General features: G+C 43.0%; 1 protein-coding gene across 1 annotated transcript in view; it reads right to left on the minus strand.

Moving 5' to 3' along the window:
- lrp2a (low density lipoprotein receptor-related protein 2a) overlaps positions 1-22,273 on the minus strand; it is a 404,078-nt gene that overhangs the window by 160,686 nt on the left and 221,119 nt on the right. The window contains 6 exon segments of the mRNA XM_063052409.1: positions 871-1,072; positions 6,041-6,053; positions 7,296-7,426; positions 11,761-11,880; positions 14,318-14,443; positions 20,815-21,057. Coding sequence (XP_062908479.1) covers positions 871-1,072; positions 6,041-6,053; positions 7,296-7,426; positions 11,761-11,880; positions 14,318-14,443; positions 20,815-21,057 — 835 coding nt within the window.

Raw genomic sequence — 22,273 nt, forward strand, 5'->3', positions numbered from 1 at the left:
ACATTCTTTTAAAGGCAAGCCCTACCTTTAATCCAACTGTTGCAAAAGTATAAATTGACAAGAAATGACACACAGAATAAAATCCAGTTAACTATTTGATTTGAATAACCTTTATGCCTCAAATTACCAACTTTGAAAAACATACAGAAACTAAAGGAAGGTTTTCATGACAGTACAACCATCTCTTTGAAAAACTTTTGTTTTCTCCCCCAATTCTGCTCAGCAATTATATATGCATGTTTCAAAGATACAGCATCACAGTTGTTGAAATTTTTGTTACATTTACTGTATAATCATATTATAATTACAGCAATGCATGCTTCCTAATTACCATAGCCTTTGGTTTATGTGAAAATATTGAACCAGATTATATTCTAATTAATGCATAATCTCAATTAAAAAGGAAACTACACACACACACACACACACACACACACACACACACACAAACCCCCTTTACATCTAACATGTGCAGGCATATTCACATGCAAGACCACAAGATATAGGAGCACAAGGCCATTTGGCCCATCGGGCCTGCTCTGCCATTTCATCAAATTTGATCCAATCGCCTGACTTCTCCCCGTATCCCTTCTTGCCCTGACTAAACAAGAATCCATCAGCCTCTGCCTTAAATATACCAAAAGACTTGGGCTCCACAGCCACCTGCGGCAACAAATTCAACAGATTTATCACTCTTTGGCGAAAGAAATTCCTCCTTATCTCCATTCTAAAAGGACTTCCCACTATTCTGAGGCTGTGCCATCTGACCTGATGGTCCCTCACCACAGGAAACGTGCTCTCTACATTCAGTCTTTGAACATTCGTTAGGTTCCACCCCCGCCATTCGAAAAGTTCTTTGAAGCAACAAACCTGTATGAGCCCCTCACACACAATCCATTGGCACATGTAAATTTTGTCCCGGGGCAGGATCGTCTCGTACAATTCTGATCTTCATCCAAAGCATCGGAGCAATCAGAAACTCCATTACAGACCCATGCCCAAGGGATGCACTTTCTTTCTGGAGGATGGCTGTTCACACACGTGAATTCCGCGTCAGAACAATTATGGCTTGCTGAAACAAAACATACTGTAATTAATGATTGTTAAATGTTGATTCACTATATAATCAATCAATGTTGCATCGCAAGATTTTCAGACTCCAGCAGCGGAATTAAGAAAGTGTAATAAAAGGAGTAAGGTGTGATTCCTTTGCAACAATCATGAATATTGTACTGTGCAAAATTCTCAGGCACAGATAAATATAGCTAGCGTACCTAAGATTTTTGCACAGCACTACAGTAATTATATGTGCTGCACTGCACTGCTGCTGCCAAAAAACACTAATTTCGTGAGTGATGATAAACCTGGTTCTGATATGGCTCTGATATGGGTCTGTATTGTGGAGTGGGAGTGGGAAGGGGGAAGGGAGAGGGGAGGGAGCAGGAAGCACCAGAAATACATTCTGTAATGATCAATAGATCAATTGTTTGGAATAAAATGACCTTGCCTGGTGTCTCAAGGCTGGGTGTGTCTGCGCCCACACCACCTCCCACCACCCCTACCCCCCACCCTGGACTTCCTTTTGTTACCTGTTCCACACCCCTCCAGTGGCGCTCCACCCCGCCATTCCCAACATCCCTTCCTCCAACAGTTTTACAAACTTGTTTTCTGCTCCACGTTGGCAAGTACAGTACTTGGTAAACGTCTTAGGCACTCTAGCTATATATATGTACTGTGTCTAAGACTTTTGCACAGTACTGTAGGTAACAAGACCTTTGCAAAGGAGTTTTCCAGTCTCATTGCTTATGCAAACTGTGGACATGGCAGCTCCTACTGATCCCAAGTAACAGCATGCTAGCCTGCAGGTCACCCTTGGACAAGGTGTAGCACTGGCTTAGCAACCCCGCCCCCGCCCGCCGATCAGGGTCACGTGAAACCATGGGAACAGCTAGTGTATACGACAGGGCGCATGATGATGATCATGATGCTGAAGAAGCCGCTGAAACCCCATGCAGAGACTCAGTGTAAGGGCTGATATGGTAACAGATAAACTGGTTACCAGAGAGAAGTTTCTGGGATGCAGCGAGCTGTGTAGCTTCTATCACATCTGAGAGGAGATGATGAGGGAATTTGAGCTCCAGCTAGTCTGGCAGCTTAGGAGAGAACTGTTGTTGATTCCCAGAAATGGCCTACATCTCGGCACTGAGCTGCTGCACCATCCACCCCTGTCCACACATCAGCCCTCAGAGGCAGCCGCAGCACGTTCCCTCAATGGTACACTGCACAGTGCACAATGAGATCATTGATTCATTGCTGCTAGAGCACCAGCAGAGGGTGAGAGCTTGCACCAGGCTCAGAGTCAGAATCAGGTTTAACGTAACTGACATACTGTCCTTATCATCAGATTCCTTAAGGCTGTCATAGCCGGGGGTGCGTACTGGGGATAAGCTCCCACCACCTTTTACATTCTCCAAAACTGCGTACCTCAAATAGCCTGACAACCAAATACAGCTCCTGGCCTTTACGTGTGGTTCAGCTACTAAGCCCAGTGGAACCACTTCTACTGATAGGAAAAGGCATAGCTGGGTTACTGGCACCTTAAAACCGGTCATTTTGGGCAGATGGGGCCATGGCTGACAGCTCACCTAGGAGAAGGAAAACTGAAATCTCTGCTGTCTAGTGTCTATATCCACTCATGGGAAAGATTCCAGGAGTAAACCCCGAGGGAAAAATCCCAAACTGGAATCCCTAAGGCAGTCCTACATTGAGTTCAATGTTGATTACTTATCTAGGCAGCCAGGACACAACATCATGGTCGACCCTGACCAACAGAGACCTGAGAAGATCGTCATGAGATGCCATGTCATATGATGTGAGCGATCATGGTCTCAGACTATGATTGTTCTTGGCAAATTTTTCTGCATAAGAGGTTTGCCATTGCCTTTTTTTTGGGCAGTGCCTTTACAAGATGGGTTGAATTGAACTGACTTTATTTCTTGCATCCTTCACATACATGAGGAGTAAAAATCTTTACATTACATCTATGACTTAATGTGCAATGTGTAATCATAGTAATTTATAATAATTCATAATAAATAGAATCAATATAATATAGAGTACACCTAAGTCAGCATGAGTTCATCAGTCTGATGGCCTGGTGGAAGAAGCTGTCCCGGAGCCTGTTGGTCCTAGCTTTTATGCTGCGGTACTGTTTCCCAGATGATAGCAGCTGGAATAGATTGTGGTTGGGATGACTTGGGTCCCCAATGATCTTACGGACCCTTTTTACAAACTTGTCCTTGTAAATGTCCTAAATCATGGGGAGTTCACAGCTACAGATGTGCTGGGCTGTCCGCACCACTCTCTGCAGAGTCCTGTAATTAAGGGAGGTACGGTTCCCATACCAGGCAATGATGCAGCCAGTCAGGATGCTCTTAAATTGTGCCCCTGTAGAAAGTTCTTAGGATCTGGGGGCCCATACCAAACTTCCTCAACCGTCTGAGGTGAAAGAGGTGCTGTTGTGCCTTTTTCACCACACAGCTGGTGTGTACGGACCATGTGAGGCCCTTGGTGATGTTTATGCCGAGGAACTTTAAGCCATTTACCCTCTCAACCCCAGATCCATTGATGTCAATAGGGGTTAGCCTGTCTCCATTCCTTCTGTAATCGACAACCAGCTCCTTTGTTTTTGTGACATTGAGGGAGAGGTTGTTTTCTTGACACCACTGTGTCAGAGAAATTACTTCTTCCCTGTAGGCCACCTCGTTATTGTTTGAGATAGGGCCAATCAATGTAGTGTCATCGGCAAATTTATTTAGCTGACTGGAGCTGTGGGTGGCAATACAGTCATGGGTATACAGGGAGTAAAGGAGGGAACTCAGTACACAGCCCTGAGGGGCTCCTGTATTGAGAGTCAGAGGGTTGGAGGTGAGGGAGCTCACTCTTACAACCCGCTGGCGATCTGACCGGAAGTCCAGGATCCAGTTGCACAAGGCAGGGACAAGGCCGAGGTCTCTGAGCTTCTTGTTGAGCCTGGATGGAACTATGGTGTTGAATGCTGAACTGTAGTCGAAGAACAGCATTCTCACATAAACATCCTTCTTCTCCAGATGTGTAAGGATGGTATGTAGAGCAGCGGCTATTGTGTCAACTGTCGATTGGTTGTGTTGGTAGGCAAATTGTAGGGATCCAGTTTGGGTGGTAGCAAGCTGCAGATGTAATCCTTGACCAGCCTCTCAAAGCATTTGCTTAGGATTGAGGTGAGTACGACAGGACGCTAGTCATTCAGGCATATTACCTTGATCTTTTTTGGTACAGGGACAATGGTGGATAATTTGAAGCAGAAGGGCACTCTACACCGGGAGAGGGAGAGAATGACCCCAGCCATTATCAATACTCTTCAGAGTTTTTTCTGCCTGGCATCAGCCGTCACATAACCAGGACGGTGATATGCAATAGCAGCTCATATGACTATCCACCACCTGCTCCTAAGACTTCACCTCACCCTGATCGGGGTCAGCCTTAGCAGGTGCTACACTTTGCCCAAAGATAACCAGCAGGCTAGCGGAGAGAAGGAGCACCTACATCTCCTTTGGTAGAGACGTACAATATCCCCACCCCACAACCCATACTATATGTTGTGAAATCTGTTGCTTTGTGGCAGCAGTAACAGGGCAATAAAAAACTATACAGTGCAATAAGAAATATATATCAGAAAATAAACTAAATATGTAGTGCAAAAAGAGAGCCAAAGATAGTGAGGCAGTGTTCATGGGTTGGTTCATTGTCCTTTCAGACATCTGATGACAGAGGGCATCCTCTCGGACTTTGTTTTAAAATGTAAAGGAGATTATCTACCCTATAGAGAGGCCCTACATAATACGTTGCACAGCTCAATTCTTTTGGATTAATGATAAAAAGATTAAATAACTAATTAACCACACACATAAGCCTTTCCTGGATAGGGAATAATACCAACCCTGAAGGTATAAGAAAGCTCTACCACTAGTTGAATGCAGAATTCCAGACGGAAATCTGTGATAAGAACTGGTGTTAGGTGAAAAGAATGCAGTTGTCCAGAAACTCACTGACAGCCACGGCATGCGTGCGTTCTTCAGTAAAGGACTTCTATACCCAAAACCCAAGGTCCCACCCCACTGACAAGCAAGGAGGAAGGTGGAAGATGCAACACCTACTGGAGCATTTTGACATTGGTACTCTCGTCTGTATACCTCAGCGACTTTAGGTCCAGTTATGCCATCACTTCTGACAAACTAAAGGCCATATGCCAGGCCTCAGGAGCACACTGTATCCTCACTAAATTTCTAAAACTCAGTCACAAATATGAAATTTAATTAACCATAATTGGGAAAGGGAAAGTACCCTGGAGACTTAGGTGATGCCATTAATGTAAACATCTTCAAGAAGGGAGCTGTCAGTCTGTGGCATCGACAGAGTCTTCTGCCTGCCATCTCTCACAGGAAGCCCAAAACTGCCATGTGGATTCTGTCTATCTTCAGGCAGGGTGGACTGTACAGCTCTTACAAGAGAAATGCAGGAAGCAGGCCTGATTACTGCACTCGACTTTACTTAACCTTCGATTTCATAACTGGGAGAAACTTTTTTTAAAAACTCTCCTTAAAGTTAACACGAGGAAATCCGCAGATGCTGGAAATTCAAGCAACACACACAAAATGCTGCTGAACGCAGCAGGCCAGGCAGCATCTATAGGAAGAAGTACAGTCGACATTTCGGGCTGAGACCCTTCGTCAGGACCCTCCTTAAAGTTAGTTGCCTACAAAATTGCACCTCAATATTACTGTTGCCTCCAGGAAGCATGCAAACCACCAACAGATCTGCAACAGGGCCATTCTCAGTGAAGAATTGTGCCAAACAAAGCTGCAACATTGCCACAGATTTTTCAGTATTTCTGACTGCAATACTGTGTATGACATTCAGCAAAATTCCTAAAGCAAAGCTAACTGTTAGAACATTTGAGAGAGTGATGACAAATACACACCAGAACCAAGGTCACCTCAACCACAGTTGTAAAACTGCAGCATGCACCTTTGTGCACTTAGATGCTGGTTTTAAAGACATTAGATTGTATCAGGGCTCTATTTATTCCAGTCTAAAAAGCAAGCCATAATTGGGTTTTTGGGTCATGAATTCTCACATGACTAGGAATTGAAATCTGAATAAATATCACACACTTTCAATCTACTATTTTGCAGTATTAGCTACTGGCTAGTTGTCTTAGCAGCAAATACTAAGGCTCAGCAACGTTGTTTGAATCAGGACTCAGCAGCCACCAGATTTCTTGGAGTAAATAATCAAAGCATCAGTAACACATACGTAGCAACACACACAGCAGGCCAGGCAGCAGCTATAGGAAGAGGTACAGTCGACGTTTTGGCCCGAAATGTTCACTGTACTTCTTCCTATAGATGCTGCCTGGCCTGCTGTGTTCCACCAGCATTTTGTGTGTGTTATTTGAATTTCCAGCATCTGCAGATTTCCTCTTGTTTGAATATCATATAGGTGTTCCAGTCACACCCTTGGCAATACCATGGAAGTACAGCATTGCTTTTGCACTGGCCATTTGTGTTTTATCGGGTGGTCAACTGGAGTACTCAGATTTACGCATGGGAGTGAGATTTCTTAGCGATATAAAACATTAAAAAAAGATATAATATCCCTCTCAGCTATTCTGCTGGAACTGCAGGTCATAGGTTAAGGGTGAAAAGTGAAATGTTTAAATGGGGGGGTGGGGGGCTTCTTTTTGCAGGCTAGTGAGAGCGTGGACTGAGCTGCTAGCTCAAGTGGTGGAGGTGGGGTTTATTTCAACATTGAGGGGCAGTTTGGATAGGTACATTGATGGGAGGGATATGAGGGCTATCGTCCAGGTATAGGTGAAAGGGACGAGGCAGAATTACATTTCAGCATGGATTAGATATGTTGAAGGGCACGTTTATGTGCTGAGGTTTTCTATGATTCCATGACTCTATGCTTAAAAGTATATATTCACAAAAATGAAATGAAAATCAGAAAATGGAAAGTGCTGAATATCTGATATAAAAATGCAAAATAACAAAAATGTTTAGCAGGAAAATTTTAATTAATTGGTGATTTTGAGTAACTGAAGAGTTTAGAGATTTTGAGTATCTGAGTGTTTTTTGTTATTTAATCAAATTTGACACATTATGGATCTCTCATCGAGAAAGAACTATGAAAAAAGTTTGTTTATAGTTTGTAGATTAATAGAGTGAAATTATTTTATTGTTAACATCGACCACAAATTATGTTTTTCGATCTTCATCACTCATGTCCCCACAGTCATTATCAGTATCACATATCAGGGAGAAAACGATATATCTGACAACGCCACATTTGAACTGCTCATTTAAACAAGTTATCTCCGGGGGAACTATAAAAACAATTTTGCAAAAATAACAAGCAAAAAAGCAAAATGTACAATGAGAATAAATTGGACATCAATGTTTATTGGTACATTTTCTAATACTGTTGAAGTTAACTGAAATGGGCATTGACTGTGGAAAGTGGAGCTTCAACACATTCCTCAGGGAAGACATTGGATGCCACTGCATGTCAACATAAAGAACTTCTATGTGTAGAATTTCAGAATTCACTCAAACATACTTAATTTGGAAAGTAAGTATGTCTGAGTGTCTTTTGAAATTATAAGACAATAAGACACGGGAGCAGAATTAGGTCATTCGGCCCACTTGAGTCTGCTCTTAACATTCCATCGCAGCTGGTTTATGTTCTCTCTCAACCTCATTCTCCTGCCTTCTCCCCATAACTGTTGATGGGCTGATTAATCAAGAAACTATCAACCTTAATTGCACCCAGTGACTTGGCCTCCACAGCTGTCTGTGGCAAAGAATTCTTTCTGGTTAAAGAAATTTTTCCTCATTTCTATTCTGATGCGATGCCTTCTGATCCTAAACTCCCCCACTCAATAGGTTTCAATGAAATCCCCCTACATTCTTCTAAAGTCCAACAAGTACAAGCCATCAAATACTACTCATATGTTAACCCTTTCATTCCTGGGCTCATTCTTCTGAACCTCCTCTGAACCTTTTCAATGCCAGCAGCAAACACAAAATGCTGGTGGAACTTAGCAGGCCAGGCAGTATCTATGGGAAAAATATTACAGTCGACATTTCAGGCTGAGACCCTTCAGCACATCTTTTCTTAGATAAGGGGTCCAAAACTGCCCACAATTTTCCAAGTGTGGTCTGACCAATGCCTTATAAAGCCACAGCTTTTGTATTCCAGTCCTCTCAAAATGAATGTAAATATTGCATTTGCCTTCCTCACCACCGAACAACCTCCAGGTTAATTTTTAGGGAATTCTATATGAGGAAGTTTTGAATATTTTCCCTATTTAGAAAACAGTCCATGCCTTTGTTCCTTCTACCAAACTGCATGACCACACACCTCCCTACACTACATTCCATGCACTATTTCTTTGTCTATTCTCTCAATCTTTCTTAGTCTTTTTGCAGACACCATGCTTCCTCAACACAAAGTGGCCCTCACGTATTTTTGCATCATCTACAAACTTGGCCACAAAGCCATGAATTCCTTCATCCAAATCATTGACATATAACTTGGAAAGAAGCGGTACCAGCATCCATCCCTGTGGCACATCACTAGTCACTGGCAGCCAACCAACAAAGGCCCCCTTTATCCCAGGATGCTGCCTGGTCTGCTGCGTTCACCAGCAACTTTGATGTGTGTTGCTTGAATTTCCAGCATCTGCAGAATTCCTGTTGTTCCCCCTTTATTCCCACACTTTGTCTCCTGTCAGTCAGCCAAACTTCTGTCATATTATGATTACTGCCTCCTAAGGGTTCCTTTACCATAACATCCCTAATCAAATCTGGGTCATTACATAATAACCAATCCAGAGATGCTGTTCCCCTAGTGGGCTCAATCACAAGCTGCTCTAAAAAGCCACCTCATCGGCATTCGACATATTCCCTCTCTCATGGATCCAGCACCAACCTGTTTTTCCCTATCTACCTGCATATAGAAATCCCCCATGACTAATGCAACATTATCCTTATTACATGCCTTTCCTATCTCCCATTGTAATTTGTAGCCCACATCCTGGCTACACTTCAGAGGTCTGTGTAAAATTTCCATCAGGGACTTTTTATCCTTGCAGTTTCTTAACTCTACCCACAAGGATTCTACATCTTCTGATCCCATGTCAACTCCTTGTAAGGAATTTATTTCATTTTATACTGACAGAGTCACCCCAGCTCCTCTTCCCACCTGACCGTCCCTTTCCTTGGATGTTAAGCTTCCAACTCAGCCAAACTCAGTGATGCCCACAACATCATACCCATCAATCTCTAACTGCACTACAAGATCATCTACCCTATTCTGTATACTGCGTACATTCAGATATAACACTTTCACCCATGTATTCATCATTTTTGGTTTTGACCCCCTGTTACACTTTAACCCATCCCATTAACTGTAATTTTGCCCTATAATCCGCATGTCCTTCCTCACATTCTCTCATCTAGTTTTATACCAACTCACCCATCCTAAGTCCTATCACTCCAGTTCCCATCCCCCTGCCATATTAGTTTAAACCCTCCCCAAAAACTCTAGCACACCAGCCTACAAGGATAGTGATCCCCCTCGGCTTCAGGAGTTATGGGTCCTTCTTGTATAGGTTATGCCTTCCTCAGAAGAGATCCCAATGATCCAGAAATCTGAGATCCTGCCTCCTGCACCAATTCTCAGCCATAAATTCATCTGCCAAATCATCCTATCCTTACCCTCACTGGAACGTGGCACAGGCAGAAATCCAGAGGATACTACTCTTGAGGTCCTACTTTTTAGCTTTCTTCATAACCCCCTAAGATCCCCCTTCAGGACCTGCTCACCTTGTCTATCCATGTCATATGTACCAAGACTTCTGGCAGCTCACCCTCTCCCTTTAGAAAGCTGTGGACCAGATCCGAGGCATTCCTGGCCCTGGCACCTGGGAGGCAACATTCCATCTGGATGTCCTTTTCACGTCCACAAAATCTGTTGTCTGCTCCTCTAATTGTGAAATCCACAATCACAACTGCACTCCTCTTCTCCCATCTTCCCTTCTGAGCCACAGAGACAGACTCCGTGCCAGAGATCAGGTTGCTGTAACTTCACTCTGGTAGGTCGTCCCTCCCAACAGTATCCAAAGCAGTACACTTATTATAGAAGGGAACAGCCACAGGGGTAGTCTGCACTGTCTTCCTATCCACTTTCCCTTTCCTGACAGTCACCCAGGGACCTGCTTCCTGCTGCAACTCGGGGGTGACTACCTCCCTGTAGCTCCAGTCTATCAGCTCCTCATTCTCTTGTATAAATTTAAGGTCATCGAGCTGCAGCTCCAGTTCTTTAACACAAGGAGCTTTAGCTCGATGCTCTAAGTGCAGGTGTAGTTATCAGGGAGACTGGAGATCTCCCAGAGTTCGCACATCTCATACAAGGAACATACCACTAACTCTGGACCCATTCTCAGTTATGTACTAATAGAAATAAAAACATCATAGAAACCGGAAATAATTCAGAAAATGTGTAGTTCGAGTAGTTGATGGTTGAGTTGAGATGTTCTCTGATCTTGACAATTTACTCACAAGTGTTTCGACACCACGTGAGGAGACATCATCAGTGTGCTGTTGATCGTGATGTGTCCTCTGAATGCTTGGCCTTATAAACTTTTCAATCAGCTGATTGGTCGTCATTCCAGAAACTCAATTGTGATGTAGGGAGGAAATCTCCTCGCTGGGCATCAGTGAAATCCATGCTGCAAGCGAACACGAGGCATGCAAGAGAATCCAAGGAGCTTGGTTTTCCACAAACAATTCTGTAAGCAGACGTGCAGACCTGGATCCTATTTATGAGCTGTTGCAGTCACAATTCCAGACAAGGAACAAAGTTCGCCACACAATCAGCGACAAGAATTGGGTCTCCGGAAATGGGTCTCCCGGTAGCCACCCACTTCAACTCTGCTTCCCATTCCCATTCAGATATGTCCATACATGGCCTCCTCTACTGCCATGATGAGGCTAAACTCAGGTTGGAGGAGTAACACCTCATAACGTCCAGGTAGTCTCCAGCCCCTTGGTATGAACATAGAATTCTCCAACTTCCGGTAATTCCCTCCCCCTCCCTGCCTCTATCCCTATTTCACTCTACCCCCTCCCCCAGCTCCCTCATGGTTCCGCCTCCTTCTTCTGCTACCCATTGTTTTCAGGGCTATGACGTCAATGCTTCCCCTCTCCCACCCCTTTGTCTTTCAAATTACTGGTCTATCAACTGAAGCTACAAGCATTCTTCAAATCCTTCCCCATCTTTCATTCTTCAGTCCGGACGAAGGGTTCCGGCCCGAAACGTCGACTCATCGTTTCTAACATGCTGCCCGACCTGCTGAGTTCATCCAGCGTACTGAAAGTGTTGCAGTGACAAGAATTCCTCCCCGCATCACAACTGAGTTTCTGAAATTATGTCCAATCAACTGATTGATAAGTATATAAAGGCCAAGCATTCGGAGGACACACCACAATCAACAACTCTCTGATGAAATCTCCTCACGTGGTGCCAAAACTTTACAAGTATATCGGAGAACAACTTAATAAAAACTACTTAGAACCTCAGAAAGAATGATAAAATACAACAAACAGTACAAAATCAAGTAATTGCAGGAAGTTAGATGTTTTAAGTTATACTTACCACAATTAACTGGTTCATCAGACCCATCAACACAATCCCTTACTCTATCACAGTACCAATGTCCTGGAATGCATCGCCCAGATGTACAGCGAAACTCATTCTGCACACAAATCCCAGCATCTAAAATAAAACCAAGATGTTTAAACTTACATCAACAAAGTAGAAACTCTTAAATGGAAGCAGAGCCCCATGGACGCTGGAAATCTGAAACAGAAGTACTCAGCAGGTCTGTGTAGAAATAAATATCATTCTTTCCATAGAAGAAATGACTGTGAAAAGTGATGACTTGTGAAATGGCTATAACACTGACCAATGTAAGTGCTATATCAACATTTGCTAATGAAAAATAGGGGAATTTAGCCAACATTATGGAGAAACTTACTTAACTTTTATCTATCACAACCAGGGGTCCTTTTTAAAATATTTTTTCAGTTAGTATGTGGATTGTATTTTCTTCGTGTCACCTTATGGGTATGCAGTGTTCCTTGGATTGTTTATTTTTTATGTCTAATTAACTTTGGACTAGCTCTGAGATTTCACTTTGTGTTGTAGGTGCCTCATTTGGGATCAGGCAGATTGATAAACTCTTTGTGTTTATCACTTTTATTCAATTGTAGCAACTGAATTAGCAGGGGATTTTCAATGTCTCACACTGTAGTTGTTGCCTTTGGGGGTTATTGCTTCGTCTGGACATCAGGGCTGTCTGATGGGTCCTGAATTTCTATGTGCTCCGGGGTGTATTTCGGAAGGGGGGGTCTTGCCAACCCCTCTTTGCTCGGTCATTGTGGATCCTTATCTGGTGAAACCCTGACCGAGTTCTTCTGCGTATCGTGAGTGATTTCAGTTCGTTAAGATTCTGTATAATTTGTCTGAGTTCCTGTTAGTTTTGATGGTAATTTCTGTAATAAATGTTTTGGTTTGTTTGAATGGCCAGTACCTCTGGGATTTTTGCACTTGAGTTTGCTAGTGACCCTGACACCATCATTTAGAATTGTGGAGTCTTAGCTTCATGAAGCTATTTGATGGGGATACAGAAATTATATAAGGACATTGCTTTAGCAGCTTACAGTTCTTCAGATCAGTAGAACATGAAGAAGCACACCTCAAAGAATAACAACCTGAAAATCACAGAATTCACTCTGCATAGAAATATATTGTTCATACTAGTACCCAAGTCTGCTCAATGAAAGAACAGCTTCATTCTTTGCACCTTCCCCTACATATCTTGGGCAGCTCGGTAGCGTAGTGGTTATGGCAACCCTGGTTCAATTCCAGCCACTGCCTGTAAGGAGGTTGGACTTTCTCCCTGTGATCGATCACATGGGTTTCCTCCAGGTGTTCTGGTTTCTTCCCACAGTCCAAAGATGTACCAGTTGGCAAATTAACTGGTCATTGCAAATTATCCCGTAATTAGGCTAGGATTAAATTGGGGGATTGCTGGGTGACGCGGCTCAAAGGGCAGGTAGGGCCTATTCTGTGCTGTACCTCAAGAAATGAATTAAATATTTATTTCTTCCCCAGAAATCTTTTCCATTTTCTACAAAAACAATAGTATGTCCTCACATATAGAAATATACATGTGCCAAAACTGCCAGTTTCTCTTACAATATTTGACAAACTTTTTCTTATCCTTTAATCTTTTGATGTTGTTAACAAATCCCGGGACACTTGTGTTTATCCCAGGAAAGACTACTATGACCACCAAGCCTTGCGTGGCACCTGTGTGCGCATGTGTGACGTGCGCATGCGCGTACGTGCTGATTTTTTTTTTCCTACAAATCAGTTTTGGCTTAATCTTCCCGACTATACTGTACATACATTATTTCTACTTTATATAGGCTGTGTATTTATCATATCATTCCTGCTTTTACTATATGTTAGTGTTATTTTAGATTTTATGTGTTATTTGGTAGGTTATTATTTGGGTCTGGGAACGCGTGAACATTTTTCCCATATAAAATAATGGTAATTGCTTCTGCACTTTACACCATTTCGGCATGAAAGGTTTCATAGGAACGCTCTACCTTAGCGGGGGAAATACGGGACAAGGGCAGTCCCGTATGGGACAAACCAATTTATCCCAATATACAGGATGTCCCGGCAAATACGGGACAGTTGGCAACCCTATGTTCAAGTTCAACAGTGCGTGACAGGGAAGGAGGAAAGGTGGAGCTGACTCATATCGTTTCCTCGCGGCCGATAGCACATGCTTTGCGGCCCGGTGGTTGGGGACCGCTGATGTATATCCATGCATCTGAATGTTTGGGTGGTGCAGTAACATTGTGGTGAGCACAACCAGTGACCTGGATTCAATTCCCACTGCTGCCTGTAAGGAGTTTGTACATTCTCTCTGTGACTGCATGGGTTTCCGCCGGGCGCTCCGGTTTTCTCCCACAGTCCAAAGACATGCCCATTGGCAGGTTAATTGGTGATTGTGAAGTGTCCCATGATTAGGCAAGGGTTAAACTGGGGGGTGGCTGGACACTGTGACTCAAAGGGCTGGAAGGGCCTATTCCACCCTGTTTCTCAATAAATAAATAAAATGCAGAATACATACCACAGTAGGTAGAGCTCTCGTCACTCATATCTCCACAATCATTATCACCGTCACAAAGATAAGTGTGGGGAATACACAGATTTGTTGCTTCACATTTTGCATAACCAGGTTGGCAGGTCCGATGAGCTACAGATAGACAATAGTATGAAATAAACCATATTTAGTAAAACATTTTTAAAACATTACAACACACACACACACACACAGGAGGGTGATACAGGATAATTTTGAAGGATATTGTATATCCTGAGTGGTATTAATTTCATATGAAAATTCTGTGTCAAAAATATTAGTTTAGCTTTTGTTTACTCTGCAGATTTTATAACAAGGTGTGCAGAACCCTTGCTTAATGGCATAAGATGGTATTAAATAGGAAATTAGAAATGTGTGCAATAAAGGAACAGCAGTTATAATGGGTGACTTCAATCTACATGTAGACTGGGTGAACCAAATTGGTAAAGGTGCTGAGGAAGAGGATTTCTTGGAATGTATGCGGGATGGTTTTTTGAACCAACATGTCGAGGAACCAGCTAGACAGCAGGCTATTCTGGACTGGGTTTTGAGCAATGAGGAAGGGTTAATTAGCGATCTTGTCGTGAGAGGCCCCTTGGGTAAGAGTGACCATAATATGGTGGAATTCTTCATTAATATGGAGAATGACATAGTTAATTCAGAAACAAAGGTTCTGAACTTAAAGAGGGGTAACTTTGAAGGTATGAGACGTGAATTAGCTAAGATAGACTGGCAAATGACACTTAAAGGATTGACGGTGGATATGCAATGGCAAGCATTTAAAGGTTGCATGGATGAACTACAACAATTGTTCATCCCAGTTTGGCAAAAGAATAAATCAAGGAAGGTAGTGTACCCGTGGCTGACAAGAGAAATTAGGGATAGTATCAATTCCAAAGAAGTAGCATACAAATTAGCCAGAGAAAGTGGCTCACCTGAGGACTGGGAGAAATTCAGAGTTTAGCAGAGGAGGACAAAGGGCTTAATTAGGAAGGGGAAAAAAGATTATGAGAGAAAACTGGCGGGGAACATAAAAACGGACTGTAAAAGCTTTTATAGATATGTAAAAAGGAAAAGACTGGTAAAGACAAATGTAGGTCCCCTGCAGACAGAAACAGGTGAATTGATTATGGGGAGCAAGGACATGGCAGACTAATTGAATAATTACTTTGGTTCTGTCTTCACTAAGGAGGACATAAATAATCTTCTAGAAATAGTAAGGGACAGAGGGTCCACTGAGATGGAGGAACTGAGTGAAATACATGTTAGTAGGGAAGTGGTGTTAGGTAAATTGAAGGGATTGAAGGCAGATAAATCCCCAGGGCCAGATGGTCTGCATCCCAGAGTGCTTAAGGAAGTAGCCCAAGAAATAGTGGATGCATTAGTGATAATTTTTCAAAACTCATTAGATTCTGGACTAGTTCCTGAGGATTGGAGGGTGGCTAATGTAACCCCACTTTTTAAAAAAGGAGGGAGAGAGAAACCGGGGAATTATAGACCGGTTAGCCTAACGTCGGTGGTGGGGAAACTGCTGGAGTCAGTTATCAAGGATGTGATAACAGCACATTTGGGAAGCGGTGAAATGATCGGACAAAGTCAGCATGGATTTGTGAAAGGAAAATCATGTCTGACGAATCTCATAGAATTTTTTGAGGATGTAACTAGTAGAGTGGATAGGGGAGAACCAGTGGATGTGGTATATTTGGATTTTCAAAAGGCTTTTGACAAGGTCCCACACAGGAGATTAGTGTGCAAACTTAAAGCACACGGTATTGGGGGTAAGGTATTGGTGTGGGTGGAGAATTGGTTAGCAGACAGGAAGCAAAGAGTGGGAATAAACGGGACCTTTTCAGAATGGCAGGCGGTGACTAGTGGGGTACCGCAAGGCTCAGTGCTGGGACCCCAGTTGTTTACAATATATATTAATGACTTGGATGAGGGAATTAAATGCAGCATCTCCAAGTTTGCAGATGACACGAAGCTGGGTGGCAGTGTTAGCAGTGAGGAGGATGCTAAGAGGATGCAGGGTGACTTGGATAGGTTGGGTGAGTGGGCAAACTCATGGCAGATGCAATTTAATGTGGATAAATGTGAAGTTATCCACTTTGGTGGCAAAAATAGGAAAACAGATTATTATCTGAATGGTGGCCGATTAGGAAAAGGGGAGGTGCAACGAGACCTGGGTGTCATTATACACCAGTCATTGAAAGTGGGCATGCAGGTACAGCAGGCGGTGAAAAAGGCGAATGGTATGCTGGCATTTATAGCGAGAGGATTCGAGTACAGGAGCAGGGAGGTACTACTGCAGTTGTACAAGGCCTTGGTGAGACCACACCTGGAGTATTGTGTGCAGTTTTGGTCCCCTAATCTGAGGAAAGACATCTTTGCCATAGAGGGAGTACAAAGAAGGTTCACCAGATTGATTCCTGGAATGGCAGGACTTTCATATGAAGAAAGACTGGATGAACTGGGCTTATACTCGTTGGAATTTAGAAGATTGAGGGGGGATCTGATTGAAACGTATAAGATCCTAAAGGGATTGGACAGGCTAGATGCAAGAAGATTGTTCCCGATGTTGGGGAAGTCCAGAACGAGGGGTCACAGTTTGAGGATAAAGGGGAAGCCTTTTAGGACCAAGATTAGGAAAAACTTCTTCACACAGAGAGTGGTGAATCTGTGGAATTCTCTGCCACAAGAAACTGTTGAGGCCAGTTCATTGGCTATGTTTAAGAGGGAGTTAGATATGGCCCTTGTGGCTACAGGGGTCAGGGGGTATCGAGGGAAGGCTGGGGCGGGGTTCTGAGTTGGATGATCAGCCATGATCATAATAAATGGCGGTGCAGGCTCAAAGGGCCGAATGGCCTACTCCTGCACCTATTTTCTATGTTTCTATGTTTCTATAAAAAGGTTATGAACCCGCCTATAAAATGTACCAAATAGCTAAAAGTAAATTGCATCACAGTCCTATATGACAATAGATGATACAGCTCAAAACTTTATTTTTAACATAATAACTTTATTATTCAGTGATTCATTGATTACCTTAAAAGTTTCCAAATGTGTTATTATATTGCTAAAAATGAATGTGAATGGTAGGTGTTAATTTTATGATCAAATAGAAGAAAATGCAGTTCAGAAAACGGAGGTTCATATCTGTAGAAATTAACACGAAATATGATAATGGCAAAACAGGTACAATGTGTATGTCACACAAAATGCTCGAGGAACTCAGCAGGTCAGGAAGCATCTATAGAAAAGAATAAACAGTCAATGTTTCTCACTGATCCTTCTTCAGGACTGAAAAAGAGTCTCGGCCTGAATCGTTGACTGTTTACTCCAGCATATTGTGTGTGTTGCTTTGGATTTCCAGCTTCAGCAGAATCTCTTGTGTTTAAGATTTGCTGCTCCACTGCAAAGTCTCTTTGAGAGATGCTTACCCTGAAGAAGTTTAAATCTTCTCTTCGACAGGAGTTCAGTGAGACCCTATGATCTCTGCTGACTTCCGCCTCTTCAACCATGTCCTCACCCAGACCCGCCACCACAGCCACGTGTCCTTCTTGGGAACTTGTCTTCACCTATCACCTTCTAACTACCCTCTTTTTCCTCCAACCACCTTTGTATTTTGGCATCTTCCCCCCTTCCTTTTCAGTCCTGAAGAAGGGAGTCAGCCTGAAACGTCAACCGTTTATTCATTTCCATAGAAGCTTCCTGAGCTGCTGAGTTCCTTCAGCACTTTGTGTGCATTGCTTTCAATTTCTAGCATCCGCAGACTTTCTTGTGATAATGTGTATGTGTTGCAGTTTCTTCATTGAAATTACAAAGAAAGAAAACTGCTCTGGTTAGGGGGCTTGCACTTTTCCCTGCCCTTTTTATTGAATCCATCTTCAGCTCCGACGTAGGAGGTTAGAGCTGGTATGCCCTCTGAGAAAGTGGTGCCTGGAGTGAATGTGGATCAAATTGGGAGTCAAGTTTGCAGCTTGGAGTGACTCAGCACATAATCAGAAACGCTGCAATGTGAAATGCCATGAAGTGTCATGGTTATGGACCACGCAACAATCCAACACATTTGCCGTGCAGCCCTGAGACAGACATAGCTGTCCTGTACAGACTGCTACTCACTCTCATAGGCACTTACCTCAGTGGGCAGCCATTTCTCCAGATGCCCTTTCACATTCCTCACTGCATCAGCCCTTCCTATAATCACATGACACACAATGGACACCAGCTCCTAACTTAAACTGACAGCCATTTCGCAAAGTTCAAAGTAAATTTATTATCAAAGTGCATATATGTCACCATATACAACTCAGATTCATTTTCCTGTGGGCATACTCAGAAAATTTATAGAATAGCAATGAGAACAGGAGCAATGAAAGATCAGCCAGAATGCAGAAGACAACAAATTGAGGGGATGCAAATATAAATAAATAGTAATACATAACGAGAACATGAGATAATGAGATAAAGAGCCCTTAAAGTGAGATCATTGATTGTTGGAATATCTCAATGGATGGGCAAGTGAGTGTAGTTATCCCCTTTTTTTCAAGAGCCTGATGGCTGAGGGGTAATGTCTGTTCTGTGGTGCAAGTCCTGAGGCTCCTGTACCTTCTATCTGATGGCAGCATCGAGAAAAGAGCATAGGCTGGTTAGGGAGGATCTTTGATGATTCATGCTGCTTTCTTATGACAGCATTTCATGTAGATGTGTTCAATGGTTGGGAGGGCTTTGTCCGTGACGTACTGGCCCGAATCCACTACCGTTTGTGGGATTTTCCGTTCGAAGGTATTGGTGTTCCCATACCAGGCTGTGATGCAGACTCTCAATACACTCTCCACTACACATGTATAGAACTTTGTTGAAGTATTTGCTGTAGTAATATTCTTGCACTGTTCACTGCCTTCCTTATCTCTTCTTACTAGTTTGCACCAAATCACTTTCTTATTACAAACCTGAGTTTATTATATTCCATTATATATTCAATGTTTCTTAATTCAAATATTAGATGACCCAATTATTGTTATATTAATTAAGTATATACCACAATGTAAATAGGCACAAAAACTGAATTTGAATTATATATAAGTATTGATGAAAGGCAATATAATTTATATTGCATTTATTTTCTACAATGGGTGGTGAGTGGAGATATGTTTCTACCAAAGGAGGTCCTCCCCTCCGCTAGCCTGCAGGTCACTCTTGGGTGAGGTGTAGCATCTGCTTATCCCCCTGATCAGGGTCACATGAAGCCATGAGAACAGATGGTGGATGCTCGTATGAGTAGCTGATGCATATCACACGTCTGGCCACCAGTGAGATCAGGCAATCTCTGAAGAGTATTGATAATGGCAGGGGTCACCCATCTTTTAAAGATACTGCCCAGAAGAAGGCAATGGGATAGGAAACCACTTCTGTAGAAAAATCTACCAAGGACGATCATGGCACATAATGATGATGATGGTGGTGGTGACTTTCTACAATCTGTGAACCTTACAAGTTTAAGCAATAAACTAGCTAGTTCACATCTCTCAATCAGCTAGTTAGGTGGTGTGTTCAACATCAGTAACCAAAGAGGTGATGGTGGACTTTTGAAAGGGTAAAATGAGGGAACACATACCAATCCTCATAGTGGGATCAGAAGTGGAGAGAGTGAGCAGTTTCAGGTTCCTGGATGTCAATAACTCTGAGGACCTAACCTGGTCCCAATATATCGATGCAGTTATAAAGAAGGCAAGACAGCGACTATACTTCATTAGAGTTTGAGAAGATTAGGTTTGTCACCTAAAACACTCAAAAACTTCTATAGATGTACCGCCAAGAGCATTCTGACTGGCTGCGTCACTGTCTGGTATGGGGGGGGGGGAGCTACTGATCAAGGCCAAAAGAAGCTGCAGAGAGTTGTAAAATTAGTCAGCTCCATCTTGGGTACTAGGCTCTAGAGTATCCAGAACATCTTCAAGGAGCTGTGCCTCAGAAAAGTGGCTTCCATCGTCAAGGATCCCCAACACCCAGAACATGCCCTCTTCTCACTGTTACCATCAGCAGGGAGGTATAGAAACCTGAAGGCACAAACTCAGTGATTCAAGAACAGCTTCTTCCCTTTTGCCATCTGATTTCTAAATGAACATTGAACTCATGAACACTACCTCACTACTTTTAGTACACCCGTACATCATTAACACAAATATGTAATTAGCCAATCATGAGCCAGCAACTCAATGCAAAAATGTCAAGAGATTCAGGTGTTGCTCATGAAGCTTCCTCACTGGGCTCGTGTGGAAACTTGGCTCATCATGCACTGTACTGTGCTGCCGCCTCAGAGTTAACAAACTTCACAACATATACTGGTGATATTAAGCCTGACTCTGATTCTGAATAAACCCATATTTTAGCATCTTTATGAACATTCACTCATTGTTTTATGAATTCTCAAACAACATTTCAGTACATGTTCCCCCAGTGAAGCTGAAGGTTTGCATTGTACTTACGGCAGTTTCTCTCATCTGAAGTTCCGTTATCATGACAATCGTTAATTCCATTGCAAACTGAGCTGTTTGCAATGCACCTTCCGTTATTACAGGAGAATTCAGAATTAGGTTCACATGTACGGAACAAGCAGCCAACCTCGTCGCTATTGTCTCCACAATCATTATAATGGTCACAGCGATACCTGTACTGTGTGCACCTGCCATTACTACAAGTGAAAGCAGTGGCTGGGCAGGTATGGAAAGCTGGTTGAAAGAAAGAGAAAAAAATAGTTAACAATATAATACAAAACATAGTTTATGCTATAACAACTTAACAGAGTCATAGAAAAGTTATTGCCCAAAGCTACAGATGACACTGACTGAGAAATAGAGATCTGCAAGTATTATTTTCCAAGGAAACAAATGCAAATACACTTCAATGATTTTTACATTTGGCTTATCATATCTCAATTTGCTTATTTCTTCTCGAAATCTCTTCCCTTTTTACATGTTCAGGAGATGGAGGAGGAGATTGTCCTCAGAAAATGAATGATTAATTAATCTGTGTTTCTGCTAGTGCTTATTAAATGAGGAGCCTTGCTTAGGGATTACATGCACCTGCAGAGACTGATGAGATCTTGGACATAACCAACTCACTCACAACATAAGTTTTTGATCAACGCAGTGCTCTATCAGAACTGGACTGAAACCGTCCTGGATACTGTTGGCGGGGACGACCGACCAGGTGTGAGCCACAGTGGCCGGGCCTCCGGCACTGAGTCTGACCCTGTGGTGCAGAAGGGTGGGACGGAAAAGAGGAGCGCTGTCGTCATTGGAGACTCTATAGTCAGGGGAGCAGACAGGAGATTTTGTGGACGTGAGAAGGACACCCGCATGGTTTGTTGCCTCCCGGGTGCCAGGGTCCGGGATGTCTCTGACCGGGTGCACGACATCCTGGTAAGAGAGGGAAAGCAACCAGAAGTTGTGATTCATGTTGGGACCAACGACATCGGCAGGAAGAGGGATGAGGTCCTGAAGTGTGAGTTTTGGGAACTAGGCAGAAGGCTGAAGAACAGGACCTCAAGGGTGGCATTCTCAGGATTGCTGCCAGTGCTACGTGACAGTGATGGTAAGAATTGGAGGAGATGGCAATTGAATGCGTGGCTGAGGAGTTGGTGCAGGGAGCAGGATTTTAGATTTTTAGATCATTGGGATATCTTCTGGGGAAGGTGGGACCTGTACAGATTGGATGGGTTGCACCTGAACTCGAGGGGGAGCAATATCCTTGCAGGTAGATTTGCTGGCATGGTTTGGGAGGGTTTAAACTAATGTGCGAGGGGGATGGGACCCAGAGCGATAGAGCAGTGAAAGAAGTACATGGAGTAAAGCCAGATCTAACATACAGAGAGGCTTTGAGGAAAGAGAAGCAGAATAAACGGTGTAAAGACAGTAAGGTAATACCTCAATGCAAGAAGCATCA

The sequence above is a fragment of the Mobula hypostoma genome, chromosome 6, assembly GCF_963921235.1.
Source record: "Mobula hypostoma chromosome 6, sMobHyp1.1, whole genome shotgun sequence".
NCBI lineage: Eukaryota > Metazoa > Chordata > Chondrichthyes > Myliobatiformes > Myliobatidae > Mobula > Mobula hypostoma.